The sequence below is a fragment of the Fukomys damarensis genome, unplaced genomic scaffold (genome assembly GCF_012274545.1).
Source record: "Fukomys damarensis isolate Sample0158 unplaced genomic scaffold, DMR_v1.0_HiC HiC_scaffold_23, whole genome shotgun sequence".
Classification (NCBI taxonomy): domain Eukaryota; kingdom Metazoa; phylum Chordata; class Mammalia; order Rodentia; family Bathyergidae; genus Fukomys; species Fukomys damarensis.
In genome coordinates this window covers 52300309-52321505 of record NW_022900935.1, presented here as the reverse complement: position 1 = coordinate 52321505, position 21197 = coordinate 52300309, and the positions used below count along the sequence as shown (strand labels likewise).

General features: G+C 33.0%; 1 protein-coding gene across 7 annotated transcripts in view; it reads right to left on the bottom strand.

Annotated features, from left to right (window-relative positions):
- Nucleotides 1-21197, bottom strand: part of Cep112 (centrosomal protein 112) — a 521506-nt gene that overhangs the window by 379855 nt on the left and 120454 nt on the right. For 6 of the 7 annotated variants that reach the window (XM_010616816.3, XM_010616812.3, XM_010616811.2 and 3 more), the window contains one exon: nucleotides 20988-21131. The exons of the other annotated variant lie outside the window; for it this stretch is intronic. In XM_010616816.3, coding sequence (XP_010615118.1) covers nucleotides 20988-21131 — 144 coding nt within the window. The remainder of the gene's footprint in view (nucleotides 1-20987; nucleotides 21132-21197) is intronic. 7 annotated transcript variants of the gene reach the window in all.

Genomic DNA, 21197 nt, shown 5'->3' with positions numbered 1-21197 from the left:
TCAGTGATTTTATAAACATATACAACAGTTAGTTTAGACTAACAATGAAGTTAAAAGCCACCATTTATAAAATATGACAAGTGCAATTTTCAAGAAATCAGTTTCAAAATGTATACAACCAGAATGCTCTAAAAATAAATTCTCAGTATCTACTCCCCCCACACATTCTTATGGTAACGTTACTGGATTAGTTGATTATTTTCTGGCTCCTGCATTTAAAACTGCATTGAATTCTAAGGGGATTAAAAAGAAAATCATTTAATTCTACAATATTTATGTATAGTTTCCCCCCATTTAAATAGTGCACCTAGAATTTATCACAATTCCCAGATGAATTTTTTTTCCAATTCTATCACACCACTCTCATTTTTTAACAATAATTTTTACTATAGCACATATACATAGAAAACATACATTTGCAATTATGTTATCAATAATAGAAATAAAAAAATTAGGCCGCAAACCCGGTCCTCAGTACACTTCTAAACATATTCCTGCAGGCTCATATGACTTTTCAAAGTAAATTTTATGTGTAACATCCATGCAAATTGCAACATAATTATGACAAAATTTTACCACTTTGTCAAAAATGATTTCTCAGCCAGGAACATAGCTCAGCAGCATAGAGCCTGCCTGGCAAGTGCAAGGCCCTGAATTCAATTCCTGGTACCAAAAAAAACTATTTCTCCTGATAATTCTTAGCAAATAACTCAAAGAATGTACAAATATAATATAGATTATATTTATGCATATGTATATATTATTGATTCTTACATATCTGAGACCACCCAATGCACAAAACAGTCTAGTTGATGCTGTCTCTGAAAACTGACACAAAATTAGGATATCCTGAGGCTATAAGAAATTCAACAGTCACTAGAGGGAAAATACAAATGGGAATTCAAGAAAAAAATTCAAAAGTAGCAAAAGAGAACAGTAGACAATCAAGCTGAAAGGAGAAAGTTTGACAAAAGTGAGAAGAAGCTGGCTAAGGTATAAGCAGATTATTTCTTTTAAAAAGATGATTCTGATACTAATTCTCCAAACTGAGCACCCACTGAGAAATAACTGCCTTTAGACGGTGGCATGCTTTCTGATATACAGACAAGTTTTGTATGAAATGAAATAACGTATTCTGTATTAAGATCTACATTTGTTAAACAAATGCTTCTGTATATGCAAACACCAACTTCTGATTTAAGAGGCAAATACGTGATGCCACTTATTTCTTTCTAAGGCATTTTCTGAACATTCACTGTGTTTTACACATAAGTACAAAGCTAATAAAAGAAATTTAAAACTTTCAACATTAAAGGAAAACCTATAGACATATATGATGTAATTTAAGGATAGCAACAATATTTGACCAAAATATTTTTTGTAAAGCTAAATACAAAAAGCTGAGAAGATACAAAATAACAGAATCCTAAAAATGGGGGGAAATAATTCAAATAAAGATCTTAATGTAGAATCATGTTTGGTAGGATGTAACAGTCTAGAAAGGGAATTCAGTGGTATATAGCAACAGAATCAAGGAAGGTTCCTATAATTGTAAGGGAATAATAAACACATTATATTGCAAAGGATATCTTTCCATATTGGGACCTCATAGCTGGTACCCAAAAGCCTAGGTTGGACTTCTTGAATCAACATGGCTTGCAATAAGAAATTACAATGGGCATTAGATTAGGAATTAGTTCTCAATCATAGAGAAACTGGACATTTTGTTTTGACAGGTATGGAGCAAACAAAGACGGAGAAAGCAACTGGGAGATGACTGGAAGGATTCAAGAATGAAGCAACAAAGAAGGAGATGAGATGTGGCAAAATTATAAATTTTCCAGGTTCAACGTTAATGTGCCATGAGAATCATGAGGATAGCTGGGAATTAAGACAAAGTTTGGAAAAGGACATTATTTTAGTATAAAATTTCAGGCACGCTTTTTAATAAGCCTTAGGAAATATAAAACACCCTATAGGCTTTTGGTTATACAACCTCTATCATTATACGGCAGATATTTAAAAATGTAGAGGTGAAAAAAATATTGCTTTATACAGCTTAAGCCCCATAGGAGTAAAAAATTTAAAAAGATAAATATCTGCTTTCTTAAAATAAAATGTAAAAAAAGGGCTAGAGATTTTGCTCAGTGGGAAGGTCCTGGGTTCAATCCTCAGTAACAAAAAAAAAAGAATATTAGGCAACTATTTGGAATACCAATTTCAATTTCTATAGGCTAACAAATCACACATTTTATCTTATTTTATAAAGCTATTATGGACATAGGAAATGTATAGAAGAAGCTACACAAATCTTAAGTATATATTTTATAATCTCTTACAAATTGCAAAAAGCCCACAAATCTAGAAGATATAAATATTACTAATACCTGTGAAGCTTTAGTAGTCAAAGTGTATCCAATGGTAACCACTATTCAACTTCTATCAACACAAACTATTCTTTTCCAAACTTTGAATAAATGGAATTACAGAGTATGTACTATTTGGGTAAGATTTCTTAATGTACTTTATGTATCTATGAGATTGACCCCTGCGTGTAGTGTAACAATTATTCAGTCTTTTTCAATGCTATATATAAAACTGCATTGCACACATATATCTAAAATAATTTATCCATTTTATTGATGGAACATTTTTAGTTCAGAGCTATTAAAATAATGTTATGTGAACATTCTCATACATGATTCATGCTGCATATACACGATGCACAGTTTACCTTCATCCATGCATCATGCAATGAAATTATCATCAAAAGATATACACACATTCAGCTATTACTTACTACCAGTTTCTAAAACTGGATAAAAATTTTTAAATCCTTATAGGAGTGTATGAAAATTCTAATATGCCACTTTGAAAAAACTCGGTAATGTAACTTTTGTTTGGCTTTCTTTTTTTTTTTTTAGATTTCAACATATGACCTTTTTTTTTCAGCTTTAATTGAGTTTATTGGTATATTTTAGGGATACAGTACAGTTACATTCATTGTTGGGATCTTGTATCTCTACATGACAAGCCTTGATTCTCATTTTTTCCCCTTACCTCTGCCCTCCCTTCACCCCCTCCTCCCCTCCCCATCTACAAACACTTTATTTTCATCTTTTTTGGCTTTCTTAATGACTGCTCTTGTGTATATGCAGAGATATTGAACTGTTTTATTTAGATTTCCCTAAGAATTAGTGTTTGGCACATTTTAAAATGTTATTAATCATTTGGATATCCTCTTTTGTTGAATGCCTATATAGATCTATTGTCCATTTTTTTAAAACTTGGATTGCTTTTCTTGTTATTTTCAGGAATTCTATACATATTTAAGATGAAAGAACTTTTTTGGATAAAAGAGCTGCAAATATTTCTTCCAATACGAATTGCCTTTTCCCTTTGTTAGATCCCTTGGTAGATAGTATTAATCTTGATATATTTGAATTTTGTAGTTAATGCTTTAGTTTCTTTTTAAAGAAATTTTCAATTAGTCCAGAACAAGAAGAAATTTTTCTAAGATTCTCTATATAAAATTCATTATGATTTCTTTATGTTTAAATTTAAGAGGTTCCTAGATTTGTTATTAGTGATATGAAGGTCCAAGAAGCATTTTCCCAGGATATTCATCTGATCAATAAATTGGAAGGACCAAACTTTCCACACTGAATGGCTTAGTTAAAAATAGTCATAGACTAAATAACTACAATTAATTTTCATCAAAACTGGAATCTTGGATCAGGGATTTAGCTCAGTGGTGCTGCACCTGCCTCACAAACACAAGGTCCTATGTTCAATCCCTGGTACAAAAAAAAAAAAAAAAAAAAAAAAAAAAAAAGAAAGAAAGAAAGAATGAAAGAAAGAAAGAAACCTAGAAACTCATATTGCTGGTCCCCCAAATTTTTAGTTTAGAATTATGTAATGAATATATTTCAAAGATAAAATTACCTCCACTAAAATAAGTACTGTAAGAAAAATTTAAATTTTTTATGAAGGGAAAAGATAATAACCAAAGTGGAAGATGGAACAAAGTTCAAACATTAATTTATGAAAAACAAGCTAGTAGGATTTATATCAGTAACAACAAAACACAAGAAATTTCCCAAATACTGTATTTGAAAATTGATATACTTAGAGCTACACTGATAAACAGTGGAATACTATGCACATTATCAATATGGTAATGAAAGAAAGGAAATCCCTAGAGATCTCACACAGCCTACAGATAAGGCGATATTACAAACAACTTCATGCCAGTGAGTTATAAAGAGATGAAACAGACAAACTCTTTGAAAGACAAATTTCTAAAATCATAAAAAGAAAAATACATAATAATCCTATAAGGTATTTACAAAATAAATTTATAATTTAAAACTTCCCCAAAAGAAAATACTAACTTGGGTGGTATCACTGCTGATTTCAAACATGAACATGAGAAATCAAATACTACACATTTAAAAAAAAAAAAAAAAAAAAAAAAACAAAGAGCAAGAATACTCCCCAACTCATTTGTGAGGCCAGAACTACCCTATATAACACCATGAAAAAGATGGTATAATGGAAGACAACTGAATACTAATACTCTAATAATATGGATGCAAAACTCTATGCAGGAAAATCAAATAAAATCCAGCAATATATAAAAGGATAGTACGTTTTCATCAAGCAGATTTCATCAAATACAGAAAAGGGTTGGTTGGACCTTTTAAATCAATCAATATAATTCACTATATTAACAGGAAGAAGTAGAAAAAATAATCATCTCAATAAGCACAGATAAAACAGTTGATGAAAATCAACATCCATTCATAATATAAACACTAAAAATATAATGAAAATATTAAAAAATAAAAATATAAAAACTGCAGATCAGAAAAATAATGCCCTCAAATTGATGAAAGGAGTGCATCAAACAGCATGATCATTGACTGTAAAAAAATTAAAGGACTTCATAATGAAAAAGAGAAAAAGAAAAGAATGTCTACTTGTTCAACATCTGGAGATGATGAAAATATTCTGCAGTTTGACTGAGGTAGTAGTTACAAGATTGCATACATTTGTCCAAACATACAGAAATAAGTTGCTCTAGAAAGTAAAACATAGTGTATTTAAATTATAAATCAGTAGATGTGACCTTAAAATAAGAATTAAATTTGCAGTATTGGCTCTCCCAAGTGAGAAACAGACCCAAAAGGTCATTCCTCCACGCTCAAGGGCATCAGAACACACCTGGAGAGGCACCCCGCTCCTATGTGAGAGACCACACAGCTTCACCGACCCCAGCCCAAAGAGAGAAGACATGAAGGTGCAGCCCAGCCACAAGAGAAAGCAGATGGGTGCAGAGGAGAGGAACACTGCCTCCACAAGAACAGACCTGGAGCAGTGCCTTCCCGCTGTGGCACAGATACCCCTTCTGCACATGGGAGAAGGGAACAGTGCCGGTGAAAAGGGATCCCATCCCCATGTGAAAGAGTAGACCCAGAGCATTTTCCCCACCCCACATGAGACAGCAGACCCACAATGAGGAGAAGCAGCATCTCAGTCCCTGAGGAGCACAGTAAGGGGCACCAGAGGCAGACTAACCAACCAGTAAGATCCTGGGTGAAGACAATAACTAGGGAAAGAAAGGAACAACCAGAACACTGGACTCTCAACATTAAGGCCAATAGCCTACTTGAACCCCCATATCCAGCAGAAAGCAGAGAGCTGATTGCAGTTCCCATCTACTAACGGGAGCAAGGATATGCCTTGGCTTCAACAGTAACCACATTCTGGGGGGAAACAAATGAAGCAACCTCTAGTGCAAGGAATGAACTTCAAAGACCCACAATTCCTAAAGCTGGCATCCAAGATTGTGAAAGTTTTCTTTGACTTGATCTTACTTTGATTTTCAGGTTTTATATCATTTTTATCTTGCCTTCATAGGGTTTTTTTCAGGATAAAGTGTTTTTCTTCCATTTTATGTTTTTCTTTTTAGTTTTTTCTTTCTCTTTTATCTTCTCCCAATGTTATCTTCCTTCTCTTGCCTCCTGGTTATCTCTTTTTCTTCTTTTCCTTGTTTATTCTTTCATAGTCCATCTTTTTTTCAAATTTTGCTTTATTTCCATTCTCTGGTCCCCATCCTCTCTACCTTTGCAATAACTACTAATATTTATGAATCTCCAGAAAGATTTTATTCTACTGCTGCTTGATACTCTGCTATTGTTAGCAGATGTAAAGTTTTTCTATTTAATAGATATTTGCAGTAGGTCAATAATAGGTCACTATTTAGTTTGTCTTAGTATTCATACTAGAATTGTATCTCTTTTGCAAAAACAAGAGTAGCAAAGAAGATCACTGCATACTGGTTAAGGGGATAATCCAAGGGAAAGAGATAACAAATTATTAACATATACAGTAAAACCTTAGATTCTGTGTAACTTGTTCTCTGAGTGTTCTGCAAGATGAGCAAATATTTGTCATCAATTTTAACTTGATAAACAATGGCTTGCAATATTAGTATGTGAGGCTGAATGTCACATGATCAAAACTGAGCTAACAGGGTCTCGCCCCACTGTAGGATTGTGGGTGATTATCATCCAAGAGCAAGATGATATGGAGAAAGTCTTGTTCGCAGGGGAGATAGAAGAGGAGGAAAAGAAGGTTGAGAAATCCCTCACTTCCACTAAGATTAGGAAAATATGTAAAATGTGGCAAACATTGCAAAATTTTGTAGAAAAGCACCACATGGATAAGGCTGTAACACTGACAGTGATAAATTTGTTTAACAACAATACAATGTTACATTTCCATGAAATCCTCAAAAAGAGGCAAAAGCAACTATCATTGGATAGGTACCTTGTTAAAGTTACACAAAAAATTCACCCTGTACAGTAACCTCTCTTTTGGCTCCCTCACACCAGCCATGGAGGTTTATAAAAGTAAGTACAAATTAACTTTTATTTTTATTTTATATTTTTTATTTTGTATTATATTGCAGTATTGTAATCATTTTAATGTAAATATTTTGGGGTTGAGTGTTTCCATTATTTCTTATAATAATAAATAATGGATATTTCTTATGGTGAAATTTGCTTTGATAAACAAGTGCTTTGGTCTACAAGCACAAACTACAAGTTTCCAAAATGAATTATGCTCACAAACCAAAGTTTTACTATATGTACAAAACAATGGTACATCCAAATTCATAAAACAAGTACTACTGGACATAAAAGATCAAATAGGCATAACACAATTACAGTGCAGGACCTCAAAACTCCACTATCTCAAATAGATTAACTAGACAAAAATTCCACAAAGTAATATCAGAGTTGAGCAACATTTTTCAATAAATGGACTTAATATATATCCACAGTATTCCACACAACAACAGAACACACATTCTTTTCAGCAGCACATGGAACTTTCTAAAAAAAAAAAAAACACACATAAACTAGCCAACAAATCAGCCAAGTAAATGTAAAAGAATTAAAATTATACCATACATATTATCAGACCATCAGAAATGAAGTTAGAAATCAAAGACAGAAGAAAACACAGAAAATATGCAAATGCATCAAAACTAAAATACACTCTTAACTAAACCATGGGTTATTGAAGAAATCAACAAAGAAGTTTCTAGAACTAAATGATAATGCCAGTACAACATACCAGAACTTACGGAAAACAAAGCAGTCCTAGGAGAGAAATTTATAGTTGTGAATGTCCACATCACAAGAACAGAGATAGCCCAAATAAACAACATAGCCATATATCTCAAGGTATTAGAAAAACAAGAACAATCCAAACACAAAGGAAGGGAATTATAAAGAACAGAGCAGAAATCAATGAAAATGAGACCAAAGCAAAAAATACAAAGAAATAATAAATCAAAAATTGGTTCTCTGAAAGAATAAAAAAAAGACAAATGTTTAGCCAATCTAACCACGAAAAAGGATGAAGACCCAAGTCAATGCAATCATACAATTAAAAAGGTGAAAGCATAATATTGCCAAAATAAAAACATTATTAATAACTACTTTTCAAGCTTGTATGCCAATAAATTGGGAATTCAAAAGGAATTAACAGATTCATTGATATATATGAACTACCAATTTCAAACCAAAGAAGATTTAAGATGCCGGATAACCTAATTACAGGCAATGAAATCAAAGAAATAATAATAACTACCAACTAAGAAAAGCCCAGCTTCAATGCGTTCACTGGTGAATTCTACAAAAACTTCTGAAAAGCTCTAATACCTACACTCCTTGAGGTTTTAATGAAATCAAATGGGAAGGAGCATTTACAAAGTTATTGCTAGAAACTACTATTACTCTGATTCCAAAACCAGACATGGACCCAACCAAAAAAGAAAACTACAGACCAATCTCTAATCAATATGGATGCAAAAATCCCCAACAAGATACTGGCAAACAATATGTAGCACAGAATCATAAAAAAGATCATACATCAGAACTAGGTATACAAGGATGACTCAACATACTCAAATCAATAAATGTAATACGTCCTATAAATAGAAGCAAGGTCTAAATTCACATGATCATCTCAATCTGTACAGAAAAAGCTTTGGCAAAATCCAGCATGCTTTCATAATAAAAACATTGAAGAAAATGAGTACACAAACACCTTATCTCAATTTGATGAAGACCACTTATGACAAACCAACTGCCGATATCACGTCAAATTGGAATAAACTGTCTTTTGTTCATATGTTGATTCTGAGAATCTTCGTAGGCTTTTCTCTGGAATTTATAATGAAGATAGTAGGTTTCTGCATTTGTAAAAATAGAATGTTCAGCTTTCATTCCTGAGAGAATCAGAATGCTGGCAGTGTTTGGAGGGAAAGCGGATGTGAAGGAATAGAAGGGAGGCTAAGAGAAGATGAGGCTGCTGGCCATAATGCTGGCTAGGGCAGAGGTCTGAAAGCTTTCCTTCTAAATTAGAAAAACAAGATAAGGATGTTCTCTATCACCTCTTCAATTCAACACAATACTCAAAACATTAGCGAGGACAATTAGGTAAGAAAAAGAAATAAAAGGGATATATCTATGAAAAGAAGAAGTCATATTATCATTTTCTCCAGATAACATGATCCTCTCCAAAGAAGATCCCCCCAAATCCACCAAAAGACTCCTAGAATTAATTACCAAATTCAGTAATATAGCAGGATATAAAACCAACTCACAAAAAATAGCATTCTTGTATACTAACAAAGAGCCCACAGAGCAAGAAATTAGGGAAATAATACCTTTCAAAACAGCACCAAGAAAAATGAAATACTTTGGAATTAATCTAAAGAAATGAAACACCTCTACAACAAAAACTACAGTACTTTAGTACTATAGAAAGAAAAATTGAAGAAAACATCAGAAAATGAAAAGACATCCATGGTTCCTGGATAGGCAGATTTAACACAATCCCAGTGAAAATTCCTACAGCGTTCTTCACGTAACTGGAGAAAGCAATACCAAAATTCATATGAAACCAGAAAGGGAAGAGATAACAGATGAAAAAATGAACTTGAGATGTGTTATTTATATATACCAATTCTACACAAGGAATGTAAATATTATGTACTGAAAACCTGCAAATATACATAAAAAATCAGAGGATCAAGGGATGGATGAAGGGAAGAGTTAAGGAAGGGAGAGGGCATGAAAAAGTGAATTAAGATGTGTTATATACATCTACCAACTTCCCAAAAGGAGTGCAAACATTATGTACTATACTCATGTACTAATAAACTAAAATTCAAAAATAGATAAATAGAAATGGATTAAAGCAAAGTAAGTAAGTTTAAATCTTAGTATTCTACATTACATTACAACACAATACATTTCATATATTTCAGCTATACTTACCTAACAATATACCCAAGAATTAGTTCAAAATGTTTCAAAGACTTATAAAACTATCATAAGCAAACAGGACAAAAATTTCACATTGGATTTAGCAATGATTTATTATATATGACACTAAAGCACTGGCAAGACAAGAAAAAATAAATTGGACTGCATGAAAATTGCCAACATTATGTATCAAAAGACAAACCACAAAATACAAAAACTATTTGCAAAGCATACATATATATTTAATAAAGAATTAATATGCAGGTTATATATAGAACTCCTCACACTTAACAAAATCAACAAAATAACCTGATTCAAAAATGGGCATAAGAAGGCTGGGGATATGGCTCAGTGGTAGTATGCTTGCCTAGCATGCATGAGGCATGTTTTCGATACCCAAATACCCAATATAAATAAATGAGTGAATGAATGAAAATATTAAATAGATATTTCTTCTTCTTTCTGTGCCAGGGATCCAACACACAGCCTTGCACATAGTTGGCAAGTGCTCTATTACTGAGGTATATACTCAGTTTGTAAACAGGTATTTCTCTAGAGGAGACAATACAGTAAGTTAATAAGTTAAAGACAGTCAATATCATTAACCATTAGGGAAATGCATATCAAAACAATGAGTTACACCTCAATGAATTCATAATCAATACTATTTTATCTCAGGGACTAGAGAGGTCTGAGGAGGGTAGAGAGGAAACAGTCTTTCATGGGCATGGTTCATGGTGCCCCAAAACAACAGAAAAGTCAAAGAGTACTCACTGATCACAGGTCATCATAGTAGATCTAATAACAATAAAAAAGTTTGAAGCACTGTGAGAATTAGAAAAATGTGGCACGAAGACATAAAGTCAGCATGTGCTGTTGAAAAAAACAATAGTGCATCCAGGGATTTAACTCAATGGCACCGTACCTGCCATACAAGCACAAGGTTCTGAGTTCAATTCCTGGTACTGGAAAAAAAATAATGCTTTTTGTGAAAAGGAATGTGCATGAGTCTTTGGGGGACCAGGGGAAAATTTTATGGTTTGGGTATAGATGTCCTCCCAAAGCTTCATGTGGTCATAGGTGACTGGATCTACAGTATATGATGCTGGGATTAAGTGCATGTGATTACTAAACTAGTACAATGATTTTTTTGGTACCTAATCCCAGTATTCTAGATAAAATAAAAGAGGCAGAAAGACACTGTTAAGGTCTGCTTGTTACTTGGCTACCTTCTGGCTGCCATAAACTGTTTCTCCTCTGCCAAGCCACCCTGCCTTGGAGACAGCAAATTATGAACTGAAACCTCTGTGAACTATAAGCCACATAAACTTTTCCTCGTTTAATTTTTGAGTATTGGGTAGTTTGTCTGAGCAATGAGAAAAGTAACTAACACAGAAGCATTTGTGAAAGATACCATTGTAATATGATTGCAATTACATAACACTGTAGAAAAGGGCAAAAAAACAGATAGTAAAAACTGCTGATTGCTTAGGTTTTGACAGGAGTGAGAAATTAATAATGCCAGGCACAGATAATTCTTCAGATAGTGAAACTATAATGGTGGATACATGACAAGATACATCTGCATAAACCCACAAAATCTTAAAACAAAAAATTAGACCTTATTCTATGAAAATTTTTAAAAATCACATGGGAGTTTGGAGGATCTGCAGAAGAAATTTAGACTATGGAAGAGAATATAATCATATTGTAAATGCATGAAAGTATTTCACTGAAGGGATGGAGAAGAACATTGTAACTCACTCAACTCTGAAATGCGTAGAATTTACAAGACCAAAGGCAATAGAACTGCACGCAATCAAATCACTCTACTTAATAAAACTGGTTTCAGAGGGATATGGATTAACAACTCTGATATTGCTATTCATGTATACTAGAATTGAATGATTAAGTAAATGGGTAGCAGATGATAAAAACCAAATCACACACTGGCTAAGAATTTACAGATAAGCAAAAGGAAGAAATTAGAATAATCCATGCAGTAATGGATTAAAATCATAGAAATTACATTTATGCCCATATAGCTCATAATAATATATAAGTATTTATAGATATGTATAACATCCAAGGTTAGGAATATATACATCTATTTCCTTGTTCTGTCAGTTGAAAAGGCACAAAAGAAGCAACTCTCACACAGCAGCAACAAGCACACCTAGTATACAAACTGTATTTTTCAACATCATTCCAATTCTAATCTGTATCAGTGGGTTTTATCAAAGGAATACAGAAATAAAACAGAAGGGTCTAACTGGTCAAATCTGTAACAATTTGAGATACAGAATAATGGATTATTGGATTATAAAACAAAGTATAAATATTTAAGAATTCATTCTAGTACAGGTAAATGACTAAATTAATAAATGAGAAAGAAGAGACAAATCTCTCATTAAGAAAAATTCCAAATAATTTGTATAGATACCCTACCCTTAAGAACATAAAACATCAATCTCCACTTTTAAAATGTGGACTACAAAGAATAACTTCCCTCCAAGAAGTATGATATGGAAAAGGGGGTATCTGAGTATAGCACCAGAAAAACCAAACAACCACTAGCTCAATTGGGTGGTCAAAGTTAATATGGATAGTTATGAGGTAAGTGAACAGTGCATAGTCAATAAAGTACTATGAGAAATTGCATTTTGCCTTTGTGATCTTCCTCCCTTAAACACTTAACTCAAGTCTAATCATGAGAAAACATCAGACAAATTCTACTAGAGAAGCGTTTTACAGTATGTCTGACCAGGTGTTATGGCTTGCGTCTAGACATTCTCCCAAACTCTCATGCTTTCATACATGGGCCTTTTCAGAACTAGAGTGTTTGAAGCTGGTATTAAGTGTGTGATGCTAAGATCAAAGGTGGTGATTACTAAATTAGTCTACTGATTGGCCTGTCATAGTTATGAGTGTGGAAAATAAGAAGGCCACCCTGGGTGTGATTGCTACCTGCACCTGCCCTAAATGCATACAGCCTGGACAGGATACAAGGGACCAAAAGAGGGCTGCTGTTGTCACTTGCTGTTTACTTGCTACTTTGCTGCTTTGCTGCCTTCTGCCCACCATGGACTGAATCTCCTCTGTGATACCTCTCTGCCATGCCACGTTGCCTTAGTGCTAACCAACTATAGACCGAAACCACTGCAATCTGTCAGACAAATAAACCTTTTCTTTTTAACTTTGGGTGTCAGCTATCTTGTCTCAGTAACAAAAAAAGTAACTAAGATACCACTACTTCTCAAAACAGTCAAGGTCATGAAAAACAAGCAAATATGAGAAATTATCACATCCAAGAAGAGAATATTGAAACCACATTTAATATGGGATGATAGATAAAACCCTGGAAAAGAAAAAAGAATATAAGGTTAAAAATAAGGAAATCTGAATAAACTGTAAGCTTTGTCTAAGAGTAATGCATCACCACTGATGCATTTATTGCAACAATATACCAAAATGATGTAAGATGTTAATATTAGAAAAACTGCATGCAGAGTATATAGAAATTTTGCACTATATTTTTAGTTTTCTTTTTCCCCCCGCTCTGATACCAGGAATCAAACTCAGAACTCTGTATTTGCAAGGCAGGCACAGAACCACTAACCTAAATCCCTAGCCTGAATTTTCTGTAAATCTAAATTTACAGAAATAATAAACAATTTTTAAAAGAAATTTTATTCAGAATGATAACCTGATATTATTTTGGAATTCTTAATAATCATTGTGAATTTACAAGAAATCCTGATAGCAATTATGAAATAAAGTCTACCTACCTCAGTAGGTGAATTGCTCTATGAATTATCATGTGTCGCTAATAACAACAGTTAAATCCAAATATGCCAGGTGTCTAAGGCTTTTGATACTCTTTAAATGCATGTTCTTAACCATCCATACAAGTTGATGGATAGAATTCAGTGTGTGTAAATTTAAATGGGAGTGAGGAGCTCATCATTCTTTTCACTACCCTGAGATTTACCATTTGTCTTCTGTCTTACTTTTTCATCTCTGGGACCAAATACACAACACCCATCACTTAGAGGAAGAAAGGTTTATTTTGGGTCATATTTGTATAGGATTCAGTACATAGATAATTCCAAGATAGAAAGGGAGGAGTGGGAGCATCTAGCTGAGGAAATCTGCTCACATCATGGAGGCCAGGAAGCAAAGAGAAAAATGGAAGGTTGAGGGGGGATATACCTTTCTAGGTGAACTCTCTCATCCTAGCAGATTCCACCTCCTAACAGCTCTTTCAGCTCTGAACTCTTCAGTGGAACCTCCGCAATCCAGTCACCTTCCAAAAGCCCCACTTCTGAACACATGAGTTGTTTGCATAACATTCTAGATCTAAGCTATAACACCTTCAATTTTGAATGTAGACATCAAATCTAGGGAGTATCAGAAATACCTATGACTAACAGAAATCATGGATATTTTTATAGTTCATTACCCTATTGGCTAAGCACAACAATTTACCCTCATTAAAATTAAAAAGTTACCAGAAAACATGCACTAATAAAAACAAATTATGGCCAGACTCTGCTAGATATTTACATTTCTTGCATTATTTTAGAAACACAAATTAGTATAACAAAATTTTGATTCGTTAACATTTTGGCGACTGTAACAATATGATTCTTCTTTGTAATTTTATTTTTTTTTCTTAAACTATGCTACTGTCTTAACTTGACTATACTAAGTAAGACTGCCAAATGCACCATATTACTAGCAAGACCCTTGGGACAAAAAAAATGTTAAGTACATTACTAATAAAGCCTAAAGTCCTGGGCTGGGGATTTGGCTCAGTGGTTCTGCTGCCTGCCACACAAGTGCAAGATCTCAAGTTCAATCCTTGGTACCACAAAAAAAAAAAAAAAAAAAAGCCTAAAATCTTAATAAAGCCAACCAGATATTATCAGTGTGCCAAACCCTGACATCAGTAAGACCCTATTATTTTACACCCTCTGCCTCCCAAAGTATTTAATAGTTTTGCTATCATTTTGACATTTATAATCTCTAATATTTGTTTTTAAAATCGACTGTCAACATAGTTAATTCTCACATCAAAAAATTCCTGCTAATACCAAAAGATATAAAATGAATAAACTACAGAAGTGTCTGCTTGCAATAAATTACAATAAAACAAGAGTAGACTCAACAAAAAATAAAAATGCCTGAAAGAACAACAAAACAGAGAATCTAATTCTCAGTGAGTCTCATCTTTCATCTTAAGCCATGCCTTGAACTCTACCTTGTTTAATTATTAAATCAGGAGCTTCTCAGCAAGACCTGTCTAGTATTGATGATTCCTAAATTCAAACCTGCTGACAGATTCTGTCCATTTTTCTATTTACTATTATTCGCTATGACAAAGTATGTATGCTAATTTTAAATTCACCTTTCATTAAAAATGGAATGAAGTTTCTCTGACAGTGACCTATTGACTCCAAACTATAACTTTTCTTTCTATAGCAAACTTACAAAAATTTAAAAATTCTACTGTGAAAGACATTCCTTTCACTATTATTTGATTAATATAATACAGCACCGGAGTAAAAATTTTAAGTAATTAACGTATTTCACAAGTTTCAACTTTAACATTATTTGATATTTTAAGACGTAAAAATTCAGCATGTTGGGTTGATGAAAATGTATCTAAGATTTAAATTTAGGTTTTATCCTGGCTTTGAATATCAAAGAGATATTTGTACGCCCTTGTCTACAGCAGCATCATTCACAATAGCCAAAAGGTGGAAACAACACACATATCTGACAGATTAGTGAACAAACATAATGTGACATATAACACACACACATATACAGGCACATATACACACACAATTCAATTAGTGAACAATTAGTCTTAAAACAAAAGTTTTCAAATATGCTACAGCATGGAAGAACTGTGAAACCATGCTAAGTGAAATAAACTAGTCATTAAAAGACAAATAGTGTATGATTCCACCTACAGGATACTCAGAATAGTCAAATTCCTAGAGAACGAGTAGAAGGATGGTAGCCAGAGGTTAGATAAAGGAAATAAGCTGAAGAGATATTTTAATGGGTATGGAGTTTCAGCTGGTTGTGATAGTTGCTTAACAATGTAACTGTATTTAATGCTACTAAACTATACACACAAAAAGTTTAAAATAGTAAATTTCATGATACATGTATTTTCCACAAAAAAATGAAAGAAGAAAACATCTTAAATCGATTTGTATTCCAAATATATAAAACAACCTTCTAAAATAAGGAAAAAGATAAACTACTGAACTGTAAAGTGAGTAAAGGGGACAAAGCAATTTAAAATACTAAGAAATGCAGAAATCAGCGCTCAAGGTAATGTAAATTAAAATGACATTCATATAGAAAAAATTTAAAAGTGTGCTAATTCCAAACGTTGACAAGGGTATGGAGAGATGAATCCTGTTTTGTTGAGTGGGAGCACACATTAGAGTAAGTACTTTGGGAGCTATACTAGACATAAAAATTTCAGTATGTATATTGTAAATCAATAATTTTTAACTGTAAGTCTCAATATGAAATCGAGTTGTAAATCACAAACTGGAAACTTTTTAGTGAAATTGAAGAAAATAATAATAGAGGATGTCAGAGTGAATGGCCAATAGTAAAGTAAAATTTGTTGAGTTATAAATATGCAGGTAGTTATGTGCTTACACGTTTGCTTATGAATGTTTTGGGTACAATTTATAAAACTTATTTCTTACTAGGAGTCATGGTAAAAACTTTGAAAACCAATGGCTAAGAGCACCAGTTCTCAAAAGTTTGATCAACAAACTTCTGAAGTTCTCCAGTACTCAGTAGATCCATGAAGTCAAAATTATTTTTACAATAACATTAAGGCATTATTTGCCTTTTTCATTAGCAAGGAGTAGAGTTTTCCAGAGACTACATGACATGTGATATCACAATAAATGCAAAGCCAGATATGAGAATCCAACTGCCTTCTATTAAGCAAAAATTTTTAAAGATTTCAAAAAATGTAAAGCATGGCATATGCCTCCCTGAATTTCTTTTAAAAATAAAATACAGGTTAATGTGTGTGTCTGCTATAGTACTATTTTATACTTATTAAAATATTGTTATTCATAATCACATGTAATAGTTTTATTATTTTTAAGTGAACTCATAAAGTTTTTAAATGTAAACAAAAAAATATTCTATGGCATAGTGGTTTAACTGCTAAAGACAGTTAAATTTGACTCTGAGCAAAAACATCTATAATAATATAGAAAACTGGTAATTTTCAAGAATCTACAAATTTGCACATTAAGCATTTCTTTTTCCTAATTCCAATGATTTCATTTTCAATATTTCCACTTCTAAAAGTAATAACATAATTAAAACAAAATAATATTTCTTACCTATTGTTGAAGGTTGAATTTTGTCCCCGCAAGAGAAATACTTAAGCCCATTTGCCCAAATATGACCCTTTTTGGATAGAAACAGGATATTTACAGATATAACCAAATTAACTTGAGGGCATATTGGTGGACTAAGGTGAGTCTTAAATCCCATGACTGCTCTCCCTAGAAAAAAGACATGTGAAGACACTGACACCCAGAGACACACCAGTAGAATACCACATGACATTTAAAATGAGGCAGGACTAGAAGTGCTGCAGCTAGAATCCTAGGAACATCAAGGATTTCCCACCACCACAGAAGTCAGGAAGAGGTAAAAGAGCTTCTTCTAGCACCTTTAGAGTAGAAAAGAAGTTCCTGTTGACACCTTGATTTTGTATTTCTAATCTTCAAAACAGTTGACACAATAACTTTTTCTTATTCTAAAACTCTTAGGGCCAGGAATTTAGCTCAGTGGTTCAGTGGCCTGCCTTGTAAGCGCAAGGACCCGAGTTCAATCCCTGGTACCAAAAAAAAAAACAAAAAACAAAAAACAAAAACATAAAATTCTTAGTTTATAGTTGTTATGGCGATCCAAGGAAGTTAATGTATCTGCATCTATAAAATCAGCAGTTTCAGCTTTTTTCTCATTAAAACAGACCCCCGGCAGAAAATGAAGAAAAATAGGAACTACTGTATACTTTAACCAATAAGTATTAACTTTTTTCTTTTTGTCAAATCTCTTCTACACTTGCAATAGTAAGCATATATATTTTAAAAATTAATTTTATTGGTGCATTTCAGGTATACAATATGAAATTCATCATTGAAAATTTGCACCTTTACATAATCTATCTTGGTTCTTATTTTTTCCCCATTCCCCTGCCCTCCCGTCAACCCCTCCACCCCTCCCTATTTACAAAGACTTGGTTTCCATTTTTTCCTTTTCTCATATTAATTCCATTCTCTTATTTCCTTTCCCCTACGCCTCCTACTTCCCCTTTCCCTTTGCCCCTTTTCTTCCTATTTCACTTTATCTATTATACCTCTTGATCCTTATTTACACTTGCAGTTTCTCACACCAGAGAAACTATTCAGTATTTATACATGGGTGTCCTATTTATTTCACTTAAGAATATCTCCTCAATGTGCATCTATTTAGCTATAAATATCTCTAATTTCTCATTCTTTATGGTTGAGTAGTACTTCATCTTATTAAAAAACTACATCTCCTTTTCCAGTCCCCAGTTGATGGGCAATTGGGCAGTTTCCAAGTTTTAGCTATTAAAAGCTGTGCTGCTATGAACATGGGTGCACATATACAGCTGTGGTGTAATTATTTTAATTCTTTTGGGAAGATACCCAGCAAGCTGGCTCAAATGGGGCCTCGAATCCTAGTTCTTTGAGGAATCTCAATACTGTTTTCCACAGTAGTGAGCATGTATATTTTTGCAATAAAAATTTTTAAATTTAAAACCAGTATTGATACTATTATTATTTAACAATCTATGTAAGTTCTAGTCAATGTACAGTAAAATATTTTTACTAATCTAGGTTTATAATCTAAAAGACATTTATTCTTTAGTCTTTTATATGGAAAAATTATAAAGTCTTTATAAAACAAAAGCACAAGACAGGAATAAATAATAAATGAAATTATCTTAAGTTCCCAGAGTTCTGTTACTTTAATAAGACGGCAAACTGATTCTAAATGTTTATGTTGTAGGAAAGGAGTCAGAGTAGTCAAGGCTATTCTGATGGATAAGGAAGACCTCCAATCAGACATCAAGAGTCATTATGAGTTATAAAGATGATGACAGAATAACACTAGCAGAGCCAGAGAAATTAGTCAACCAACTAGAATGGAATCTTTCATTTATATGGAAGTTTGATATATCAAACAATGACAGTTACAGATCAACAAAGAAGGGGGAAATATTAAAAAATAAAACTGGAATAAATGATCACCCATATAGAAAATAATGAAATTGGACCCCTATTTTATGCTATTTACAAAAAATGATCATAGAATCATTAAAGCCCCAAAGTAAAAGTAAAACTTTAAAAAGACATAATTGAATCTTCTTGTACTTTAATAAGAAACAGAACGCACCAATTATAAAAGATTGATAAATTTGCCTAAGAACTTTCTTCATTAAAAGATCATCTCTACCTCTAAACCTTACTAGCTGTTGTACTATAATCTAAGGACACTGTCTTTAAGGTTATATTCCCTTAGGATTGGTGAGGCTTGCTTATCAGACATGGGAAGTTGTTAGCGCAAGTTCAACAGTGGCCCTGAGCTTTTCAGTAGTCTCTACTCTGAGGCTCACCCTGATTACTACTTGAACAAAGGCTAATTGACCAATATAAGGGACCTGATGATTTAGCTTTTCCCAACACACATAGTAAGTGATAAACCCAAGGAACATGAACCCACAGTCCAAAATACCTACATATTTGCAAAAAACTATTATGAAGAGTCAGCAAAACCTGCATACATTATAAATAAGCTTGTGTTTATATTTGTGTTTATATTACACATAATATTAAATACATTGTAATTCATAAGAAAATGTCAATTTTTTACACTGAGTCTTTTTATTAATGTCTCTATTATTCTTGAATGCTGCATTTTCAAAGATAATATTAACAATTCTGCATATTAATTTACTTGCTATTTCTAATAATTTATATTACATTGCATTACTGTCATACTATCATACAGATGAGAAAATTAACATTTGAAGAATTAATGTGGCCCCCAAGCTACTAAAGATTTGAGATTTGAATCCAAGACTGTCCAACACTGAAGTTCAATTTCTAATAATTTATTTTACTTTATAAGGCAGACTTTGGTATTAGTCTAAGGGTCCCAGTTAACTGACTCTAAGACATATGTACAATATTCCTGGCTAACTAATTCTTTTTCAAATTCCACAGCCTGAAATTCAAGGAAAATTCTTGGACCAAACAAGACCGACTAGGAGGCTGAGAATGGTAAGTAAGGTCTGGGTTCGTGCCTGGGATAAAACACTGAACTACTATATACTGTCCTATTATATATCAGTAACAAGATCGATGAGGTGCACTTGCCTTGTAAATGAGAATCCCTTATCCACATTCAGATTAGTCTACCTACAGAACTCCTCCAGTCAAGGATATACAAAGAGGCTGAAGACACTCATGGGCGCTGATCTATACTATGCTACAAGGTGCTCAGTGAGGAGGCTCTCTGGACAATTCTCCCTCTCACTCTGGAGAATGTCCATGGCCCCTGTGCTGTGTAGCCTGGCTATGGGAGCCTCCTTCTATATCCTTTCAGTAAGGGAATTAATTTCTAGGGTTTACCCAAGTGATGTGAGTACGGTCCTTCAGTCAAGATAAACTACCAAGGAGATTTGTCAGAATGATCATGTTATTCTCATCCTCCTTTTTGACTTCCTTCATACAATAAATATTTTCAGAAAAAAATGAGTCTTCAGTTAAGTTTTTTAAGAAAGAAAGTGTCTCTGATCTAAAAGTCAATGAGAAAAAAAAATGACCAAAAAAATCATATAGGTTTCTAAGAATTTTTTTAAAGTAGCTTCAAACAACCCAGAGCAAATTCTTTAGTAAACTGCAAGGGACTAGTCATGTCACATGTAAACCTGTACAAAGTAGGAAAGTAAGATTTGTAAAATTCAATAACATTTATATAGAGTAAGTATCGGTGAAGCATGAAGACATGGAAATTAAGAAAACAGTTTCTAAAAAGACTTACTGTGGACTGTGTTTGTGCCATGTATTCACCCTCCATTTTATTTAGTCTCACATTTGTATCCTCCAGTAATTCTTGAATATTTTCAGTGTGTTGCTTTTGAAGCTCAAATTTTTCTTTTTCCATTTCTGCTACAGCATTATGGAGCTACACAATGAAATAAAGACTCTTTCACTACTATGAAAAGACTTTTACAATTTAGAAAAAATTTTA